The sequence below is a fragment of the Lolium perenne genome, chromosome 4, assembly GCF_019359855.2.
Source record: "Lolium perenne isolate Kyuss_39 chromosome 4, Kyuss_2.0, whole genome shotgun sequence".
In the NCBI taxonomy this organism is placed as follows: Eukaryota; Viridiplantae; Streptophyta; class Magnoliopsida; order Poales; family Poaceae; genus Lolium; species Lolium perenne.
In genome coordinates this window covers 257300774-257324525 of record NC_067247.2, presented here as the reverse complement: position 1 = coordinate 257324525, position 23752 = coordinate 257300774, and the positions used below count along the sequence as shown (strand labels likewise).

The following is a 23752-nucleotide window of genomic DNA, read 5'->3' as shown; positions in this document are numbered from 1 at the left end:
ATGCTTCAGGTTGAAGTTATATCTAGAATTTGCGTAATGTAATCTGAATTATAGCTTATTTTGCGGTCAAACTTTTAACTGTATTATTGCGACATGTGTGACAGTCAATCTATAAACCAACAAAAAATTATAATTACATGTCTTTAAGCTTTATTCCTTACAAAGTTATCATCATAGATTGGTTAATTTTTAGAATTATATTATTTTTCTATACGAAATTCATAAATATCATGTACCTACTCAACTTTCATGATTATATTTCCCAACTAATCTTACCAATTTTAATTATTTTCGTATCAACGCAAGTTATTTGCTACTTGTGATATAATTAAGAAATACGCTCATGACATATGAATGAAATACAATTATGACCATATAAATACTAGAATCTCAAATAACCATAACCTGAATCGATGAATCATTAATGTCATTAGCGGCTTAGCCTAATTTCTAAACGTGACCAATCCAGCTTCATGCCATCTCACATTTTTTCCGTAGTGAAGCACAAGCAATTTGCTAGTACTTATAATATTTGCAACTACAATATAGACATTACTCTTATTTATAGAGAGCTTCTAGGACTTGTCGTTGTTATTTAAAGAGAGAAGCTACTTCAATCTAACTAGTATTCCTACTGTAAATATATAGTACTAAAGAAACAAAGATAATGAAGTAGAAAACTATCAACCCTATTTCATGTTCATCCATTCTACTCCAGTCGAATCTACTCTTCCTTCTTCCATATCTGCTGGCAAAAAATACAGATAAATAATGTTAGAAAACATCTACATTATAGATTTACCGTGTCCAAAAAAGCAAAGCAGGGAACAATAGCAAAGGCACAAAATGCATGTCCAAAAAGTTAATATTCAAATTGAGACTGAGAATTATAATAGTACCGTGTCCAAGAAATTAATCAACATAAGCAACAGATTGAAATCCTAGTGCTTTCAAGAACAATAGATAATAAATTACTGACAGGATACTTGGTTTTCTAGAACTACCGCATCAACTGAACTAAAGGTGGGTTTGCAGGCTTAGAACTTTTAAGGGTTTACTTTCTCGAATGCGTAAATCGTCTGTGTACACTTTTGATACACTTGCAAGAATTTTCTGTTTTTCTGTTCTTATATTTGGCCCAACATGTCTTGAATTATGTTATGCTAGAGTAGATGTATTGTAGACCTTTAAATTTGCATGGATGTGTCACTTAAAGTTTTCAAAAACAAAATGAAACTGACAAATTAAGTTTCATGAAGATGGCATCTCAATATTTGATTCAATGCTAGTTCAACGACAAAACTAACTAAACTGGGAGTACAGTAAGTTCTTATCCCTTCTCAGCCCCATCCTCCCGAATCATGAATCCAAGCCAACTATCTTTCAACTATCAGAGGGAGTAGCACTTAGCACCAACTTCCTCTTCCTCAGGCTGTACCATACTCAACTCTTCGTTCCTAAGGCTTTGTTTACTTCTAGTGTATTTCAAGTGTATTCAAGGGATTATCCCGATCTAGTTCGAGATCCCGAAAAAATCCCCAATAGTTTGTTTACCAAGCCGGTTTTGGGTGGGATAATCCTACAATATCCCCCACAAACCGACTCATTTTTGTGCAAATTTAAAAAATACTCCACCATACTAGTGGATTGGGATGGAAGAGTATTTGAGGGGATAGGGTGAAAGGAAGGGTTTCACCAAATCCCCTCCAATCCCCAATCTTCTTGGGGATAAAATCACACCCCTAATAAACAAGGCCTAGAGGGCTTTTTGCAACACTCAATGCTGTCACGTTCCGGGCGTCGCACTGCTGTTATCCCGCTCATCATCTTCATGATCAGATATTCACTGTCATCCGACTTCACCAACCGTGGGACTATTATGGACGTCTCCAGCACTTGCACGTAAGCAGCAACAATGCTCGTGAGGGATCGACAAGAACCCAGCTAGAGCCTCACGGGCCTAGACTACAGATGCACCAATCCAACCAGGGTGGTGCCTCATTTATCAGTCCTAGTAGATTAGGCAAGGGAATTGTTAGTCGAAGTAGGAAAGTACCAACCGTACTCGATCCAGAGGTAGCAGTGCTATGCTTGGATCAAGCATCCGATCAAGAAGTTCCAGTTCTCTAATTTCCCTTCTCCCTACACGCACTACCCCTCACAGGCTATGAACTGCCAATCCGACAGAAAGAATATTGCCTTATTACTATCAGAAGGCTCCCACAGGCTATGGACTGCATCTTACTTCATTTGGTTTGTACCCATACCATATAGTGGGGAAAAAAGCCTTTTCTAAAAGTAGCTCGATTCAAGAAAGCATCCTATCAAAACAATCTTTTGACAATTGCCTCTGCCCAACACTAGGACTGACTGACTTTATACAGAAACAGAAAAGGCAGCTATCCAAGCTCCTTTTTAATCAGATAATAGATAGGTTTAGGTGTAGCCTGCTTTCTCTATGATTTTGCCAAGCCTGAGGGGGGTGGGCATCTAGGGATTGGAGAACGACAGATTTTCGGATAACTTGGCATTACGGTTGAAAGGGATGGCATTGGTTAAGCATCTTACTATGGACATCCCCAACTCACGTTTCACGCAATCACGAGTTTTGGCAAATCATAGTGTCTATAAGAACTGAGAATACACACAAAACGAAACTAATAAGAATTGAGGGTACGCGCAAAAGAAAAATATCCTGTAAAGGGTGATGATGCTATGAAATACTGAAGTACTGTGTACCATTTATTACTAACTGCTAAGTAGTATTACAAACCTTTATCAGTATCTAATAGAAATACTACTCGTATGAAGCATATCTATGAACATTTAAGGAAATTAGTGACCAGGGTATACCAAAGTATCTAACCTTTTGCAATGGTTGTTGAATGATGTCATAATACTGGTGCTTATAGTATCTTGTGTCCATCCAAAACTGATCAATTATAAAAGAAATCAACAACACTCGTACACTACCAGCAATAAAATTGTGAAGAAAAAAGCACAAGCTCAGTACCGAGGGAATGTTTTGTATCCACCTATCATATGGTTTACCAACAACCTGATATAGACCAATAAGCAACATAGAATTAAAAGAGAAAATATAAAAGAAACAACAATATCCAAGTGATTAAACATCCTACCTTCTGAAAAACATCGCACCATGAACATGAGCCATCCTTCATGCGTGACATTGCTCGATAATCCTGACAATTTATAGAATATTTAATTAAGGTTCACTAATTATTTGAAGCACAAAAAGAGTTGACATAAGAGATCAGACCATAATTCCACGAATAACATAATATTTTGGAAGATCAGACCCAGTGAAGACTTGCTTGTTGAATTTGTCCACAAGTTCTGAACAGCATTTCTGGTCCTACAAAAACAAGCACACAGCAATGGAGACATTACAGGACTAGTTCAAGCATGTGTGCTAGTAAATATAAAGTGTTTACTGATGGGACAAGTACCCAATCAATAGCATCATCGTCAATGCAGAAAAAGTCTTGACGGCCCAGCTGATCAATCAAACTTTGAACTTCAATTCTTAGCTGGAAATTGACACATCCAACAAATGGTTAGAAAAGGCATGGAAGTGCATATTTGCGTAGTTCACAGACCAGTACAAGTTGGATTGAACAAAGTTTTCAGATGCCAAATCTGGAGAGTAAATGACAGCAAATAGATACCTTTGGGGGCTACATACAAGGAAGTAGAGAAAAACAATAAATCGCCCTCTAGGTCCTTGTATTGCTTTCTCACTTGGTTCATATTATCTAAGTGCAGCTCACATATTATCAAATTCATAATTCTTAAAGTCCATACGGAACTGAATTGTGACCCGCTTTAGACTCCAGCCACGTGTAACACGAAAACGATTTAAGACAATGTTTACTCCCTCCGTCCCAATGCATGTGGCGTCCTCGTTATTCATGTTTTAACTTTGACCACTAATTTGATCAATAATACATGTGTCACATATTATAAAAATTATACCATTAGAAACTTTATTTGAATACGAATTCAATGGTGTATTTTGTTGGTCAAATTGATGGTCCTTAGACCTCAAAAGGCGCTTATTCGAATACGAACTCAATGGTACAAGTTTCGTGACATATAATCCGTATTTTGTTGGTCAAACTGATGGCCAAACTAGACCTAAAAAGGCGAGTTGGCCACCTAAATGGGGATGGAGGGAGTAATTACTAATTTGTTTTAAGGTGAACTATGCAGATTTCACGCAAAGCAAAATAAAATTAATCCATACACAGACACACATGACCAATGGCAGAAGCCTGCCCATGAGTACACGGCATAGTTAGGATTCACTCCAACCCCCAGGATCCCGTTTGAGCAATCTCGATCATGGTTCGAAATCGCTATAGAATGCTCCTGATTTAGGAGGCGGTTTGGTCAATGCAGGGAAACCAAAAACTAATAAAGCATGATATTAATTCAAGAGATAAATATGGAAAATAACGCCAGTCAGCACTCACCACACACCCCTGCAGTTTCGTTGGGGCACTAATTAAAAACAAACATAGACAAGGCAGCAATCCATAGTTGCAACTTGCAAATAGCGTATCTTCCAAGTTGGCTTGTACATTTCATTTTGGCAAACACATAGCCGTAGCAAAAAGTTGCATGAACCTTTTATGCATTGGAGTTCCCAAAGAAAAGTTTCATGCAAACTACATCCTACAAGATTTTAGGCGGGGGGGGGGGGGGCTCAACGCCTAGGCACTTAAAGCGCGAAGCCAGACGACGGCTTAGTACAGAGGCAGAAGCAGCTAGCAGCAAGCACCAGGAGGAACAGCTCCACTGACTTTGCTTTTCCTATGTTAGGCTAACTTAGCCTGTTGGATAAGAAACTAGAGGTCAAGATTCTGTGGTCTAGACGAAGCACTGTGGACTCTGCACTGTTGGTAAATAGTGTATTGTGGACTTTGCTTTTTAATGCGCTCACATACTGTACTGTCAGATCTACACTACAAGCCATTCAGTCACGGGCACACAACAAACAAAGTCAGAGGGGCTCGTTCCACAGCACCACGGGTCGACTGGTCCATGGCGTCCAAAAGCTGCCAGAGGGATGTCTTCCCCGCCTAAGCGACGACATGGACGCCTAAAAGGTCGAATCTGGACGCCTTAGACACGAGCCTAAGGCGAGGACGACGCCTTGCCATCTGCAGCCGCTCTGACGCTTAGGCGACAACTAGGCGACGCCTTAAAAAAACATGAGCTTGAGTGTCTGTAACATAATTCCATAACAGTTGCATCAAGCTTTTTTTAAGCCATTACTAATTGCTGCATGGCTGGTAGATGATTGCTGTCAGGTTGGTAATAATCGAGTGCCATTACTTTGTCGGTCCGAACCAAGGAACCGTTAGAAATGTTTTCAAATGGACATTGTTCTCTCTTTGATCAGGGATGGAGGATATATCTAGTGATACCAACCTTTTGATGATACCATGATACCAATTTAAGAAAAGTAATGAAAAAAAGATATCGAGAGCAAAAAAAAGTAATGAAAATGATCATAAGAAACTCTAGATTTTGCTCACGGCATGGACACAAAATCAATCTACGATAAATTGCTAACCAAATAAAAGGTACTATCATGTGTTCTCGTGTAGAATTACTTTCTCCTATTTGAAGATCCTATGCAACATAAATGATACTCCCTCCTTTCCAAAATAGGATGCATATAGTTTTTGGTCAAAGTCAAACTTTTTAAATTTTGATCAACTATATAGAATAAGTATCAACATTTATATATAATCTCAAACCAATATTGTTAGACCCATCATGAAATATACTTCCATATTGTGTACTTTTGGTATTATAGATGTTTATGTCTTTCTCTATGTAGTTAGTCAAACTTTTTGGGAAGGAGTATAACCCATGGAAATTATTTCTTGTACACCAACTGACATGACTGCTGACATTTTTGTTAGCAATTTCTAAAATCCATTTAAGAGTTGATAGACATTTAATGGAGCTGATTGGAGGGATGACTAAATTTAGTCAAAAAGTACTTATAAGCTGGTATCATGTAATTCAGTAGTTTGTCCACCTTCAGACCACACAACCTCTTGAATCAGCACAAACCATTGACACGAGAGTGTACATATGAGAGAGAAAGGAAGAAAAGAGGGAAGAAGGTGAGAGGATTTGCCATTAAAACTACCATGCAAATGACCTTCAGACCATATGACTAATAAGTAGAAGCAGCAACACAACCCGACAAAAAGAAACTACAGGTAACTTCAACAAATTTAAGGACAAGCAGAACAAATAGAAAGCACACCTGTGCATCCCTAGTAACACGTTGAAAACATTTGTAAAATAAATGTAATTGATCTCGCCTGCCCAGAAGCTCAGCTCTTCGCTATAGAAAGGTAGAAAATTGTGATGAATACATTTCCATGAAAATATAATTCATAAATAAAGGCAAACTATTAGTGAGGACCTCAAAAGACAACTTAATGAGATCATGATCCAGAGCTGAAAACTGTCTACTATCATTAAGAACAGCCTTCAGTGCATCACCGTGTGAACCTGCATCACCCTGTGAACCTCAACAAGTTAACGAGGTAATCATTTGCACGTACATATAAATACAGGGCATTGTTGCAACCATTGAAGAACTAACCTTGCTGAGATAATGATCTAACACACCTGAAGCCAAATGTGCATCAAATTGTTCATGCAATCTTGCTTGTTCTTTCGCGACAATATACTGGAAAAAGAAATAATTTCATGATATACTAAATGTAGCCAAAGTGAAACATCAAGAGCAGTCATATATTGGAATTTTTCTTCTTAGAGGGCCTGAGTTTGAAAAACTGACTTTGTTTCGCCAACAAGCCTGTTAATATTGGTCAAAGAAAACATGTATCTGACAAGCAGTGTTTTGAAAGACGGAGGCTACAGAATTATGTTAGAAGTCTTCACTTTAAGACGGTTACAAGTTGTTTCACCAGATACATAGAATTATAAAAGGTCAAACAAAAACCTCTTGTGTCTGCCATCGGTTCACAAAGATCAGATATGATGTATTCGTTTTCTTTTCTCTTAACGCAGTTTCCTCTCTTCCATATTCTATTTGGAAAAATCTCTACTTTACACTAATAAATTTATTCCGTTCAACCATCTCGATGAAAGCTGTGTTGCATATCAAATAATACACTAAATGCAGGAGCAGGACGATGACTTTGCTAAAATATAACTACAATGAAATGTGCGAAATAATTTAATAATTTACTTGGCATATAGGCAGACGATAAGGAAAGATTAACAGTTCTGCCACACGCACACATGATGTGACATACCTCTTTGTTCCTGTTATCAATATAATTTTTTGCGTAAGGTCGCAAACGCACCGGAAAATCTCTTACATCTGGTAGCAACGGCTGAAAAGAAGAAAATTTGTATTGTAATTGTATATTTCCCGAAGCGTGAACACAGGGGGGAAATATACCTTCAGAAAAGTTATGTTTTCCAGAGAAGTCACGTGATGAAGTATTTTCTTGAGCACATCTTTGTGTTCCTGCATAATGAAATTGGAATTCAATTTAAAATTTTGAGGAAGAACATAAAAAAGTTAACTCTAAAGTTTCTTCATGTTACCCACCTTACGTATCATAGGATGGAACTGAGGCTCCCACAAAAACAGTATTGCACAGAAAACCTGAGAAAGGAGTGATTAGAGTAACCCTCAATTATATGCATGTGAGTATGAAATTACTCACCTCAAGAGCATCAGCCCTAAGAAATTCAGCAAGATCAGGATAAGCCTTTGACTCTTCCACAAGTTCCACTACACTGTCATCATAACTTGAGTGCTGCATGTTATCCACATATCGTAATTCTGGTGAGTCTTGTAACATTTTAAACTCAGTTTTAATATAAGAAATGGAACAGTTACCTGAATATAAGGTTTAAAATCAATGAGTAAACACAAAAATTGGAACATTTTATCATTCCGTCTCTGCCAATGCATCGCAGACATTTTGCGCTTCAGAAGCAAAAAAATAAAATAATCATTAGGCAATATATTGATATATGCGAAGAAATGTATTTTTCTAAGACTACATACCCACATCCACACCACTTACATGATATTAGTTATACTTGCATAAGTATATACATAATAAAATTCAATGGGGTTCTTAGTTTCCATGGTATACTACTCAATACTAAACTCAAATCCAAGTATTTTGCGTAGTGAAATCGTTGGCATGATGATGCCACCGTATCATGGTGGCCCATTCCAATATACGCATGGTAAAAAGCAACAATGTTGGATACACGATAAAGTAGCACTGGTAGTAACGTAATAGCATTAATAAAATTACCTTCACCATAGCGGACATGGCCCAGAGGTAATCATGAGAAGGGCTACCAATAGCATATTTGGATACAAATTTAGGATCTAATTTCTCAAAGAGAACCCGCGGTGAAGAAGAATCGCGCTGTAAATAAACAAACAATCATATAAAAACAACTGTTTTGTGAATACCAAATTGCATTAGTCTAAGGAACTTTATGGGTGAAGTATTGATTCAATAAAGAATTTACCTCCAAGCAGTCATCCATTTCATTCACTTGATGCAACATGTCGATATAACCTGGAATATATTTACTAAATTCTTCTTCAACCTAATGTGAGCAAAAAAAAATTAGACGAACTGTTAAAAAGGGAAACCATTTCAAGCACGTAAAGTACATAGAAAATTATCAAGTCAGGAACAAGGAGGAACATATCGATATCAAACAAGAGGGGTAGGAAATATACCTCCCATATCCACACAAATTCTTCCAGTTCATGCATTGGTTTTTTTCTACTGCCAACAACCAACTTTGTCTGTTCGAGCCAACTTTGAAAGACTTCGTAAATCCTGTCCTTGGGTTTTTCTTCACACGATAAATCCTGAAATTTTAAGATTTCTTTAGTGTTCAACATTATTTTTCTTCCCCAAAATCCTAAAATTCAAAATATCTCTTTGCTGATTCTATTATATTTCCCTTCGCCCTCGATAAATCTTGGGAAGATGTTATCCAATAGAAAGGGAGATTCAGATTTAATATATCCTACAAAAAGGAAGATATAGACACGGAACATAAACTTAGAGTGTACCGGTTAATTACCTGATTTGGACAATGAACACAGCGAAATGCCTGATAACAAAGATCTTTAATTATCACATCACCAGGTTGAGTGCCCTCCAAACTTGACTCAAAAGCTAACCACTGAATTAGATGAGGAATCATATCTTTAACAAAAGATATAATGGCATCATGACGTGTAGCAGTAGCAACTTCTATGACTTTGTAACAAAGTGGAACCAATGTCATCTTTGCTTCATCAACATTCCATGCTCCAAAGATGTAGTAAATTAAACTCAGCACTTGAAGCCTAAGGACATCATGGCATAGAACATACCTACAAGTGAAACGACATATCTCAAATAACCTGATACACAGCAAACTTAATAATTAAAAAGAACAGTTAAGTTCGATAGTATTACCCCACAAGAGATTTTGAACAAAGAAACTCTGAAGATCCATATAACTGTGGACATGCTATTACAGCGAGCAATTCTGATGCTGCACGGGTCAACTGAATAATAAGACTCGATCCTAATTTATTAGCTTCTTCCTTCGATGAGAAAATGTCAGCAATTTTATCAGGAACTTCCACTGCACCATCGTGCAAAAGTGCACACCATGACTTATAAAGCTTGGTGTGAAGATAGTGAAAGACTGGCTCTAGTATTTCATGTACCAACTTTGGCCGAAGCTCTTCAGGACAACTTTTCATAAATGGAATAATTTTATACATGATGACCATAGTCAGCTGATCAAATCCCATCCACTTTAGAACCTTCTTGAGAGTGCCACATATGGCTGAACAATCTAAGGACCCATCAACTATAAGAGTAAAGAAGGGAGCTTTTGGTACATGTCCCTGGAATGCAACAACCATAATTAATTGACTTAGATGCAAATATTTTCTAGGGCAGAGTTGGGGTACACCCACAAAAATTTCAAAGGCAAATTGCAGATTAATTGGCATCAATCGTTTACTCGTAAATATAATATTTCAAGATTTCACTTACTAATTCTACAGTCAAGGCAAAGAGAAAAAAGGGAGACAAAGCAGGAACATGCAATACCTGCTCGCTTGAAAATCCTGGAACTAAAGCAGGTTCATCACTCGAATGAGAATTACTTTCATTATTATCAGCATCAACAGCAGTAATTGTTTCCGTGTCTTCACTACTGCTCTTTGTATCTGCCACCATTAACTGCACAGCACAATAAATCAGTATGAAAAGGAGTCCAGATTCCTGAATAAAATTAGTAAACCTCAAAGCAGGAGTTACTTTGTACTACATTCTTTCATCAAATTGCAACAATAAATTTACAATATTTTTAGATAAAACTTGGAAAACTACCTCCTCCAGCCTTTCTTTCTTTAGTTGCTCGGCTATATTTTCAAAAGAATCAGAATTAGCAACAGCATTTCTGATGATAGTAATGACATGGCCGAGATGGTGATCAAGAAATTTATTTTTTGCTTCCACAGTTCTTTTAAACCTCCTAGCGGTCACAGGAATCTGCTTCGCTGTAAACCAAAATAGAGGGATGCATTAGCCGAGCTAACTCATGCATTACGCAATATATGTACAGAAATTAGCAAATAGCGATACCTATCTCAAGTAGAGTCTTGTTGGGTAATATATAAGCAGTGCTCTCATCCTCAATACGAGCAACACTATCTCTCCATTGATACAGGCCCTGTGATTGAAAACAACTAACTAAGTCATGGTAGAAAACTAGTGGTTTTATTTCAGCTTCTAAATAGGAATTAGATCATAACTGGCAGACTAGCACTAGCTATTCGCTAAGCAAAAGCATAAAAGAAAAAATAGAATAGTTTCATTAAATAAAATTGAGATAAAATTTTCAGTAAGGTGTGACATACTGACATCTAGAGTTACAAACAGCAAATTATAAAATAATAAGGCATCCACAGGGACCAAACTTTGGGCCTGAAAGAATTACATGTGCATTTCAGCAAAACGTCATGTGTATGTATTGAAGTGCAGATAACTTATCCAGGGTCAAGATGCCAGTATCATGCAGAACCGTAAACACTCCAAAAAGGGAAAAAGAAAAGTACTTACAGCGAAAACTGCAAGCTGCCTTGCGCTCAATTCATTATCTTTCAGCCTGAAATACATAAAAAAATTGAATTACAATGCTTGAATAGGTTCTAATACAAAAACATTGGTTAACCAAGAGAAATACAAACCCATGTATGTGAAGGTATGATTTATCAGTCGGTGGCTCCTTCTCGTATAGTTGCAAGCAGATTTCATTGCTACACTTGCAAACCTGCAGTAATGGCAGACACATCAGTTTACTACTTGTTTGTATGCTCTACAGTCCACACCAGTTCAACCACCAAAGCCCTTAAGCCAATCCATAAGCAACAATGCTACAATAAAAGATGTGCTTGTGCTCTTCAGTGCACTTCACTCGAGAGCGCCCATTCTTAAATTCAAATGCTAAAATGATTGCAAGAACTAAAGGGAATCAAATTCTGCATAGAATTTGTTGCTAGCAGATGCGGAGAATATTAAACAATGCAGTAAAAATAACATTACCATCAGGCAAGCAAACAAAGAAAGGCTAGTGAGCAACAAAATAATACCTCCAAAAGAAGATCATTTTCACCTGAAGACTCAGTCATCAACCTCAAACGCATTAAGTCATATATGTACAGCAGATAGTGTGTAACTTCTCTAGCACACCTGCACAGCATAGTCACGATCATACAAACTTGACGGGCATGATTAGCAAGAGCAGAGTCCAAAATAAAATAAAAGAACAAAATGAGGGGCAATCCAAAGAAAATCCAAGTGGAAATTTTGAGGCAATGTACTTGGTCATTCTATCAGGAAGTGGCCTCTGCCTCCAATCTGCACGCTGACATCTACGAGATATATATGTCTTAGCAATTTTCTTCGGAATAGAATTCACGGCATGCTACAGCAGAATGTGTTCAGGAGATGGATGAGAATTCGTATGTACCTTTTTTTTGCTATCACTCCGCAGAAACTAAGCAAAAGATACTCCAGGCTAACATGGCCCATCTGTAAGATTCTTGAAGCCTGTTCGCAGTTAGAAGATCAAGCATCAACTATCAAAGAATGAAGCATGAAAGAAGAACAAATGAACTGGGATTCAAAGACCATGCTGATGTTCATATATCCAACATTATACCTGTCCTATGTCAAAAAGGTTGCATATATATATCCCAAAATCACGTTGAAGCCACATAATATCACGAGTGGTCCCGTACATTACCTACTTTGTCATGAGAGAGATGGAAAACTGGATTATGGGGATAAATAGCAAGAAAAACAGTATAACAGAAAGAGCAAGGAGTACCTTTTTCTTAGTTGGATCTTGAAAAGCTTCTCTTAACCTCTCACCAAGATATTTGCGGAGCTTAAGAGTGTCCACAATAAAGTCCTCAGTTCTAGTTGAAATCTGCATTAGGCAGGTGAGACCCTGAAAAGACCTAAAGTGGTTGTATTCCACATTGACCTGAAAACAGTAAGATGAAACATGAATGTCTTTAAGTTAGTAATTACAATACCGCCCAAAAGAATTGATTTAGGATTGGATGGTTCGGTGATTTTTTCAATTTGGTGGATCCATGTCCACTGTGACTAATATGCTAATAGTGTGCCAATAGTAAGCCCATTGGAAGAAAATTAAACAAAACCAGTGTTCAAATCAGTTTAGATGGACATCTGAATTCAGCCTCCTATTTGTGGATTACAGAAAACTATCATATATGAGTGGAGGGCTTCAAATATAGAATTTCGAAAAACTATCAAATGGGTGCAAAACCTTTTATGAACTAATACTTTTTATTAAGTCACCCATGTTGACTGAAGATGCCATAAAAACTCATGAATTTTAACAACTTAAAAAGGCCTAAGGGGATTTTTTGCATACCCACGCTTGAAGATCTATGTACAACAATAATGAAATATTTGAAACAATAAATCGGGTTCCAAATGTGTGAAAGTTTTGACTCATAGAAACTTTGAAGTTAGTTACAGAATATGGGTGTTATGCATTTTGGGCACTGAATGAGGGAAGAAAAAAATCCAACTAGGCAGGTCTCAAATCACATAAGCAGTCTTATAGAATGACAGCTCATATACTATCATCTCCAACTGTAGGATGGCCAGGATTTGATAGATGCTGGAACCATGTTGAAAAATGTATTTCTCATTCAGCACGACATCACTAACTATGTTTCTTTCATCATCAAACAGTTAATATGGTTATGTAGAGCATTTTCAGATTTGGGCAACTGTCAAAGAACAGGAGCTGTATTTGCAGCAATGCAGTCTATGACTATTTAATTTAATATTTGCAGCATGGCATGCGGATATGATTAATAGTTAGTGTTCATGGACAATTCTAGTATGGGAGAAAACCCAGCTTCCTACACAGATCTTAGCATTATTATAGTCTAGCAGAGCAGTGGCAATTGCAACTCTGATCTTCACAACGCTAACATCAGTCTATACCAGCAAAACTAACTAGACTAATCAATAATTTATAGTAAAACACCATCCGAGGAATCAAGGTAAGTATTATCCAAAGTATCAAAATTGACAACTAGACAAGTACTGGAGTAGTGAGGCACAAGCAAAAGCACAAGTCATTTGTATGAAGTGGAAAGCAAGAAAATTTTGACATGCTACTAGTACAGCTACTTACAGCAAACTCAGTTGCGTTCTTCAGCTTCCTCACCAGCTTGTTCAAGGTTTTCCGGTCTTGAACGAATGTAAAAGGAGTGTCACTCAACTCAGGTGGTTTTAACGGCGGGCTTTGAGGAACACGCCTGTCAAATAGTTGCTCCACAGGGAGTTTTTCCTGGAATGAGACAAACATGTCACTCCACTACTTGCAGCAGTTTGCTCACTGCAACTTAATTGCCTAGAACTGATATAAATGCATGCAGAATGGGACAACATCACTTGTCTAAAAATAATAATAATAAGGGAAAATTTGCCACAGGACACCGTCATCAACCTGTTTTTTTTTTCTGAGAGAAACCACATATTTCATTACTGAGAAGGCATATTTTGCCGTTCCATTCCCCATAGCAATGTTGTTTTGTTTTCCTAGTTTCAGTGATACAATTTCAAATCATATCTAGTCCTCTCTCCTAGCCTAAATCATTTCAATGGTCATGTATAAACTAGTTTTAGGCTCTCTACTTTCAAATATTCAGAGAACTTGTCAATGCCCAAGTGCAATCAATACTTGCCAATCTTTCTAATGCTTTGTTCATAAATTTCCAATCAAACTAGTAACAAGTTATAGGCGGAAAGATGATGTTGTGAGATTAGCGCAAAGGCAATATTTTTAGGCTTCCTACTTTCAGGTATTCAGTAAACTCATGGGCATCCATGTGAAGTAGTTGCCAATCTTCCTAAGGCTTCAAATTCTCTATATGCTCCTTTGACACCTTCCATCCATAATTTGTATTACATACAAATTTCTAAGCACAATCATCAGAAACAATGGGCGATGATGCGAGATTAACACAAACACAAACGTGTGCAGAAATTACTAACCAGTGGGTGTGTGGGACGGGCAGGGGCACCAGCATCAGGGCTCTTCTCAAGCAAGGCATGCTCGAATGGCTTGTTGGTGTTGTCCACCACAATGTGGTACACATCCTGCGGTCGTGGAATAGGAGTGCTGGGGGCCTTTTTCCGGCGGGAACTCTTTGTCACGGGGCCAGAACCCCCAAAGGCCTCACCTGTCCAAAATACTTCCTCTGACATATGCATCTCCGCCTCCTTCTTGCCGGAAAGATAGGCCTGAGCTCTGCGAGCTATTTCCATCTTCTTCTTCTTCTTCTCCTTCTTGCTGCAAGCAACCTGTCGTCTGTCCCGCGCTTCCGCCTCCTGCTGTAACTCCTGAGCTCTGCGAGCTCTTGCCCTATTAACCTCTCCCGTGTCGACGGCAAACATGACGAGCAGTTCGTCGTTGCGGTCCAATCTAGGGGAACGGCGACTGCTGCTGCTTCGGAGGAGTCCAATCTAGGGTTCGAGGTACAAGGGGAAAAGGTAACGAGAGTGTAATTAAGGATTTGGGACGAAGTGGAGACCGAGAGAGACGGCGGCGCTGGGGCGACGGAGGAGGCGTTGGGGAAGGAGGAGGACGGCGCCCCGGCTTCGCCCGCTCTGGCTCTGCGACGCCCGGCCAGGCTCCTCTCGCTCGGGGGAAAAGGAAAACGGAGGTGGAGTCGTCGACTACGGCTGGAGTCTCGTGGCTTTCTAGGGTATAAAGTGGGGTTCGACCCGTTTAATTCCGGGTCCGGCAAAGAAAACCGCCTGTTCGGGGAATCTCGGGTGTGATCCGGTTTTATCCGGCAAAGAAAACCCAGCCTCTTTGAGGTTAGGACATGTACAATGGTCTAGACAGGTGGTGTCTGTAATAGCACTCCATATCATATATAGACAGTAGTATAGACAGTGTCTACAGTGGTTTGTATGTAAGCTATCTATTTTTAGCCATAACCATGTGTGAGTATAAGTTATAGACACCCTTCATACAACAACAAAAATGCTGTCTGTAAGCCGTCTGCAAGAAGTCTCTGATCATGCCAGAACTTCTGAGACAACCTCCCTCTCTCTCCTCATTCTCTTTCCTCCACATCATCAAAATCACCTATAACTACCCCTTACAGACAGCTGAGTCATCACCATTGTACATGCCCTTAGTAGTACATCTCGGGAGCATCTCCATCAGTTGCGCGTACGCCGGTGACGGTGAGGCGATGAGTGAGGCGAGCTGGTGCACGCCGGTGCGGAAACCTCGGCGGCAGCTGGTCCTACCGCCGGTACGCCCTGTTTTATCGCCGGTGGTGACCTCCCCTCGCTCGGGATCTAGGTTCGACCCCCTGGATGATCTTTCAGAGGTAGATGAAGAGATCTCGGTGGCGGAGGAGGTGGCTTGGCGTGGATTGGAAGATGATCCGCGAGTTCTTCCGCTCGAGCGGGGTAATGACCTGGATAGTGGTGGGATCCTCGAAGATTTTTGGTCCAAGATTGGCTTCCCCACCGTGGCATCGAGGTCATGGGAGCAAAGATCGGGAGCTGGGCCATCTGTGGCACCGGGAGCGTCGCGGGCGAGATCGGCGTCTCCACCACGGATGGTGAGGCCGACGGTTCAAGGGAGGACCGTGTCGACATCACCGCCAGGGCTAAGGATGCCCAGACAGCCGTTGCATATGAAGTCATGGAAGGGTCCACTCCTGTCCAAGCGGATCTCGCCGCCGACGATACTAGCAGACTTCCTCGTCAAAGCAAAGGTGGGAGTGGCCGATCGGGGCAGTCTTCCTTTGACTGAGGTCGTGGTGGAGCCGGAGGTTGGTGATGCGAAGGCGTACGAGGCGGCCGGGATTCCCTCCTTGTCGAGGGTACTCCTCGGTAATGCCCTCAGTTTGGAGCTTAGGGTAGACGGAATCCTGTAGGCTGACACGAGACATCGGCTATCAAACAAGCGAGGAGAGCGATTTACCCAGGTTCGGGGCCCTCAATGAGGTAAAACCTTTACGTTCTGCCTGTCTGATCTTGATTATGAAAATATCGGGTTACAATGGGGTGCCGAAGGTTTCGGCTGTGATCTCGTCGAGAGGCTAAGTGCTATGAAACCCTAGCTCTAGACTTCTGGTGGCTAAAGTTGCTAAGATTGATTGTGTGTCCCTCAGCAGCCCCTCTCCTGGCCCTTATATGGGGAGCCAGGTCTCGAGAGATCTGCCCGGGTACGACTAGGTTACAAAAGATCCTAGTTCTAGACTTTCCTTGCTTGATTTGTTTCTTCGTCTTGTTCTTCAAGGGATCTTCTTCGGCACCGTCGTAGTGGCCCACCTTGCCATCGAGTGTTTTCACGGGCCTCCGGTTAGGCCGCACAGGATAGGGCAATAACAATTACCCGAAGGGTAATGCCCACGTCAGTAGCCCCCGAGTGTCTAGCCGAAGATATTTCGGGTAGAGACTAAAGCATGTCTCCACCAAATGTTCTTCTCCCTTGATAATTCTTGTCCTTCTTGTGACAACATCTTCTTCTTCTATCGGGTGCACGTCCAGCGCTCCCGATGGGAGTAGCCCCCGAGTCTAGGTACGGATGCTTGCAATCCATTCGTAGACTCAAGTTGTGCCACTCGAATGTCTTCTTCTGCCGAAGCTTTCTGCAACTCTTCAGAGGTCATCTGATACATTTGCAACGGGGTTTCAAATTCTGGCCATTTTAATGCGTAAAGGATATTGAGTAGCGTGTCCATCTTTGCTGGTTAACTGCCAAAGGCAAAACAACGCTACCCTACACAGAATCACGTCCCCGGGCATGATCCTGGAGTGCAAAAAAATTTATTGAGTGCACATTTGGCGCTCCCGATGGGAGTAGAGCTTATAAGCTCCTTGTATTCAATCTTTCTTCCAGCGGTCCCGATGGGAGTAGCCCCCGAGTCTAGGTACGGATGCTTGCAATCCGTGCGTAGACTCAAGTTGGCCATCCGACAGTTTGGCTTTTCTTCGGGTACCTCAAGTGAACTTTGCAACGTCACTGATGACGTAATTGCTGCTACAGTTCTGACTGACGGGACGCGACCTGTCGGGCCCATCCTACTTGTATGTGGTTCTGTTTCAGGAAGACCGCTACTTGCATACAGTTACCAAGGTGTCTCCTCGATTTCCGCAATCAATGATGTAAAGAGGTCCCCTTAATAAATTGGAAACAACGACACGTGCCCGCTCAATCCTCAGGTTTCTTTGTACTTTATAATCTCTTGGGGCAAAATCTCCCCTTTCCACACTTCATCATCACGTCCTTTTCCTCCTCATTCATCCTCTTCGTTCATAACTACTTCTTCGCCGCCGATGTTCCCAGATCTTCCTCGGATCTCATAATGGTGAAGAAGAAAAACCCCACTCTCGCCGTCAGCGCTGCAAGCAGTGGCGCCGCCCCAGGGCTCCTCCAAACCCGCCGCGGAGAAGTGCATCAGATGCTCCTCCATCAGCTCCAGCGCCGCCAGCGCCGTCAAGTTCCGCGGCCGGGCCTACTCCTGGCGATTGGCCAGCTTCTACCACCACGAAGAGAGATGAGAAGAGGGCCCGGAGCCTCGGGATAATTTCTTCTGATGAGGGGAATGTTATTCTTCCAGGTGCAATTTCACGGCCCAATCCTCCTGCCGGCTTTACTGTGATGTTCTTATCCTTCTTGTACCGAGGTCTTTCGCTCCCTGCTCACAAATTTCTTCACCACCTCCTTCGAGTGTACGAGATTCAATTGTGGCAGTTAACCCCCAACTCAATTCTTCATCTTACCATCTTTATCACCCTCTGTGAAGCGTTTTTGGGCATTGAGCCCCACTTCGGTTTGTGGAAGAAGATTTTCTTCGTGAAAAGGTACAACGGCAGTGGTGGATCCTTCGTCATTGGCGGTGTTGGGTTTGTCGCTCGCAAAGAAGTTAACTACTTCAACTTCCCGATGAAAGAGTCTGTGCAAGGGTGGAGGCTGAAGTGGTTTTATATTAAAGACTCATCAGCAGCCGACTCCCAGCTCCCTCAATTCTCCGATGTTCTAGAAGCCAAGCCTAAGAAGTCTTGGAAAAATATCCTTTCTCCCGATGAAAAACCAACAGTCGACAAGTTGTTTGATAGATTTCTTCAGATCAAGGAAACCGATGGTCAAACCATGATAGGTACGGAAGTAGCTGCTGTGTTTTTGAAACGTTGAGTTCAGCCGATTATGTCTAGGGCCCATCCGATGTGGTTGTATTCGGGTCCCAAGGACGAGAAGAGTAAATATCGCCGAATTATCCGAAAAAGAACTGCTCTATGAAGTCCGGCGCCTCACTCTCTTCAGCCAGGAAGATTCAATCCCACTGATATCTTCCCATCCACCATTCGATGCCAATCATCTACCAACCGAGGTAAATTTTTCCCTCCGTGTTCCTATTGTGTTGTTCTCCTTGATCAATGTAACTGGCATTGTCCTTACTTGTTTACTTCGACAGATTCCCATAGCCCCCGAACGTTTGCAAGACCTATCGAACAATACTTCCGAGGAAAGGGATTCTTCAGTCCCCATGGAATCTCATACTGAAGGAAATGCAAGTCCAAAGGATGAACATGATGATCCAATGAATCCTGAAGACGTCTTCATTAATCCTTAATCCTCAGCCGATGATATAAGTGACACAGCGGGGTCAATGCATGATGACGACGATGATCGTGCTGCCTTTGTTGATGCAGCTGTGGAGGAGGCCAAGGCGCTGCCCTCAAAGAGACCGTCCGGTGGCTTTGCCGACGAAGATGATCTTTTCGATCTGTAAGTCCTCGCTTCTTTTTCCCAGGGTTGCGGTCTATCTTTGCCATATGCATCCGATTTTGATTTCGCCAATTTTTCACTTCTGTAGTGACGAGGGTTTCATCGAGCCTCCATCCAAGAAGGCTAAATCCTGCTCCATCCTGCCGAATCCCGCAGCCTCCGAGGCTTCAACCCCTGTTGCAGTCCCTGCGGCCCAGATATCGATAGCTTCTTCCCTTTCCAAGGGAAAGGATATTCCTTCAACTGCCGCAGTTGCAGCTTCTCCTCCAGGGAAACATGTAAGTCTTTTTTGCTTTAACACAACATCTCCTGAATGGACCTCGATCAGATTACTAGTTCTCCATCTGATAATTATTTTTCCTTATTTCTTAAGGATTTGCGAGCCGTTATTTCTTCTCTAGAGACTTTTGCCTTCCAATATACTTCTCTGGAAGTTGACAAGGCCCAGCTGAAAAAGGAGGTCGAGTCTTCTTCCTCGAAGTTAGAGGGCGCAATAAAAATGGCTGCCGAGGCTCGCCAGGAGGTCGACTGCTTAAAGGAGGAACTCGAGGGGCTGAAGAAGAGGCTGAAGGATGAAGAGGCTTCCAGGCTAGCTGCCGAAGCTCGGGTGATCAAGAAGGATGATCTTCTTCGTCAGTCTTCCTTGGCCTTGCTCAGTAATTTCCTTTTCGTTCTCTTATTGATTTCTGCTTTGCAAATTCAATCCCTAGTTAATGAACTCCTCTTATTTCGTTCTTCGCAGAGGCTGCTGACATCCCTGCCGAGGCTCTGGACAAGCTTCCGAGCAATTCCCCGGCTAATACCCTGTCGATGATCCTTGCGTCTCACCAGCTCGTTCAAGACCTCCTTCAGAAGGGTAAAGGAGCCATGGCTTGGATGCACTCGATGATTTTCCCCAAGATCGATCAAAACAAGACCTTGGGGCAGCTTATCGACGCTTTTGCCATCAACAGAAAGGAGGTTATCGAGGTATTCAAATGTACTTCGCGTACCTATGGTGCCCTCCTAGCCTTCCGGCTTATGATGGGTCGTGGCTTCAAAGCCAACATTGAAGAGATGTCCAAAGAGCTGCCGAAAGAGCAAGATGGGCAACTTGTCGACTTGGGTGCTTTTAAGACCTCGGCTCTTAAGTGTGCTCGCCAGCTCCTTGAGCTTGTCTCGGCAAAGAAATCATCCATTGGTCCAAGCTTGTCAAACCAGACCCAAGCCCCCTGATACTATTCTTGTAATTTTGCTCAGTTAAAACAATGTCCTGTCATAAGACTTTTATGGTTGTAACGAATTCCATGCTGGCAATGTTGCCAGTGTACTCTTGCTATAACACTTTTATTTGCACGCTCCCGATGGGAGTAATTTCCAGTTTTGAATCCGTATAATCCATCATGCCCTTTAACAATGTTTTGCAGGTTTTTCCGGTGCCTGCATTTGCCGATGATTCTTCGGGTGCTTGCTCTGAGAGTGATCGACTCCAGCGCATGAAGGATCAAATCGCTCAGATGGAGAAGGATATGCGTAGTACTTACGCCTTGGCTGCTATTATCAGAAAGAAGAACGAGCTTGCGGTTGACGCAGAATGCTATGCTCTTGCTGAGTTGCAGAAAGCCACAGAGAGTTTGAACTGTAAGTACCCTGGTCCTCTTGCTCCTTGGTTTTCCATGAAAGGCATCTTCTTATCTTGCTTCGTTTCTTTTTCTAGTTATAGCTTTGAACCCAGCTGAGGAGAACAAGCGGATTCACGAGCGTGTAAATGCATTGACTCAGCTATCATCCTTTGATGACGTTTTCTGGAAAGAACATTCGAAGGCATCCACTGTCGCGAAGTTCCAAGACCGGGTTCAGCAGGTTCATCGTTTCTTCGATAAGTGCTATAAAGGGCTGAGAGTGATCTGGAAGATGATGTTTCCTTTGAACGCGGTCCCTCCCACGCTGTTGACTTTGATGTCAGAATTTAGTAACGCCAAGAAAATCCGAAGTTTGGTTCGAGCACAACTTCTTGCAGGATCTAGAGCTGCGCTCGCCCTCGTCCTTATATTTCATCCTTCAGCGGACCTGCTGGCAATTGCCAATGCGGTAGGTGATTTGGGACCGCTTTACCCAAAGGTGGACCTTGCCGCCGCTATCGTTATTGAAAGACTTGAAGGAACCTCAATGGCACCCGAAGAAAAAGAAGCTCCACATGAGTAACTCAAAGACATGCCCCTATTGTAAATAGAGGACTTCGATTTTTGTCGCATCCGAATGTTCGGATGTTCAAAATTAAACTATTTTATCGGCAGATGCATATACGTACCTCAGCTATGTTAGTGTCGTTGGCAAATTTTGAAGGAGTAAATCTTAATTACTCGTTTTTACATCTGCGTTAAGATGTATATTTATGTTTGTTGGTAGCAAATTATGTGAGTGATCAGCTCGTGTTGCGGGTCTTGCTAAACCCGTTGTATGTGCAACTTTGCTTTCAACCGATGCATGTCTTGACAGCAGCTCCCGATTAAGTTGGTGGCACTGGATCTGCCGATGACTCCGTCACTCCTTGATACTTCCGCAGTTTAAAGTATCGAGCGTGGGTCGTTTCTGTACGTGGTTCACGATCCTTGCTATTCGCGGCACTCTTTGAGGCATCTATAGCGAAGGATGAAAGCGAAGTCCCCATCGGTTTTGCATCATAGCACTCGTAATTTCAGAGGCTTTTTTAGAGTGCAACCTCCGGGAGTATTTTCCATCGAACTGATGTTCGTTGTAATATATGGACAAAGTCCCTGATAATGTGGTTCGGGTCTCCCGAATTACTGCAATTCTTCAAAGAAACAAAACTTGAGTCTTCATTGATAAAGTAAGCGAAAAGCTATAGGGCTAAAAGGGGCCCTGCCGAAAATAGAAAGAGAAAGAAACTAAGTATGATGTTGTGCATCCTTTTAGGCAAGAGGAGGGTTCTTCTTATCTTCAAGCTTGGCTGCCACGCTGATACGTCTCCGACGTATCGATAATTTCTTATGTTCCATGCCACATTATTGATGTTATCTACATGTTTTATGCACACTTTATGTCATATTCGTGCATTTTCTGGAACTAACCTATTAACAAGATGCCGAAGTGCCGATTCTTTGTTTCTGCTGTTTTTGGTTTCAGAAATCCTAGTAAGGAAATATTCTCAGAATTGGACGAAATCAAAGCCCAGGGGCCTATTTTTCCACGAAGCTTCCAGAAGTCCGAAGGAGAGACGAAGAGGGGCGACGAGGGGGCCACACCCTAGGGAGGCGCGGCCCCCCCCCTTGGCCGCGCGGCCCTGTGGTGTGGGGCCCCCGTGCCGCCTCTTGACCTGCCCTTCCGCCTACAAATAGCCTCCGTGACGAAACCCCCAGTACCGAGAACCACGATACGGAAAACCTTCCAGAGACGCCGCCAACGCCGATCCCATCTCGGGGGATCCAGGAGATCGCCTCCGGCACCCTGCCGGAGAGGGGAATCATCTCCCGGAGGACTCTACGCCGCCATGGTCGCCTCCGGTGTGATGTGTGAGTAGTCTACCCCTGGACTATGGGTCCATAGCAGTAGCTAGATGGTTGTCTTCTCCCCATTGTGCTATCATTGTCGGATCTTGTGAGCTGCCTAACATGATCAAGATCATCTATCTGTAATTCTATATGTTGCGTTTGTTGGGATCCGATGAATAGAGAATACTTGTTATGTTGATTATCAAAGTTATACTTATGTGTTGTTTATGATCTTGCATGCTTTCCGTTACTAGTAGATGCTCTGGCCAAGTAGATGCTTGTAACTCCAAGAGGGAGTACTTATGCTCGATAGTGGGTTCATGCCTGCATTGACACCGGGACAGTGAGAAAGTTCTAAGGTTGTGTTGTGCTGTTGCCACTAGGGATAAAACATTGAAGCAATGACAAAGGATGAAGTAGTTGATTACAATACGAACAATACATAATGAAATTGTCTGTTGCTTTGCAACTTAATACCGGAGGGGGTTCGGATGATAACTTTGAAGGTGGACTTTTTAGGCATAGATGCGCTTGGATGGCGGTCTATGTACTTTGTCGAAATGCCCAATTAAATCTCACTATACTCATCATGATATGTATGTGCATTGTCATGCTCTCTTTATTTGTCAATTGCCCAACTGTAATTTGTTCACCCAACATGCTGTTTGTCTTATGGGAGAGACACCTCTAGTGAACTGTGGACCCCGGTCCAATTCTCTTTACTTGAAATACAATCTCTGCAATACTTGTTCTACTGTTTTCTGCAAACAATCATCTTCCACACAATACGGTTAATCCTTTGTTACAGCAAGCCG

General features: G+C 41.8%; 1 protein-coding gene across 3 annotated transcripts; it reads right to left on the bottom strand.

The window, feature by feature from the left end:
* Positions 1-390: 390 nt before the first annotated feature.
* LOC127332169 (uncharacterized) lies at positions 391-15375 on the bottom strand. 3 transcript variants are annotated; one of them, XM_051358432.2, is made up of 31 exons: positions 14682-15375; positions 13819-13974; positions 12466-12624; positions 12298-12381; positions 12106-12185; positions 11957-12007; positions 11726-11825; positions 11324-11406; positions 11196-11241; positions 10719-10806; positions 10464-10633; positions 10182-10313; positions 9534-9973; positions 9154-9448; positions 8801-8935; positions 8584-8664; positions 8361-8477; positions 7931-8020; positions 7755-7847; positions 7637-7693; positions 7484-7552; positions 7335-7415; positions 6656-6742; positions 6473-6571; positions 6311-6391; positions 3471-3551; positions 3281-3376; positions 3141-3203; positions 3014-3058; positions 2867-2932; positions 391-748 (listed from the first exon to the last, which is right to left on the bottom strand). In XM_051358432.2, the coding sequence occupies exons 1-31, from the start codon at positions 15081-15083 to the stop codon at positions 725-727; spliced, it is 3651 nt and encodes a 1216-aa protein (XP_051214392.1). In that variant the 5' UTR covers positions 15084-15375; the 3' UTR covers positions 391-724. The 3 variants fall into 3 exon arrangements, with proteins under 3 accessions (XP_051214392.1, XP_051214393.1, XP_051214395.1); XM_051358433.2 differs by having other exon boundaries at positions 391-745; XM_051358435.2 differs by lacking the exons at positions 12298-12381; positions 12466-12624; positions 13819-13974; positions 14682-15375 and having other exon boundaries at positions 11957-12009; positions 12107-12189.
* Between the last annotated feature and the right edge of the window lie 8377 nt (positions 15376-23752).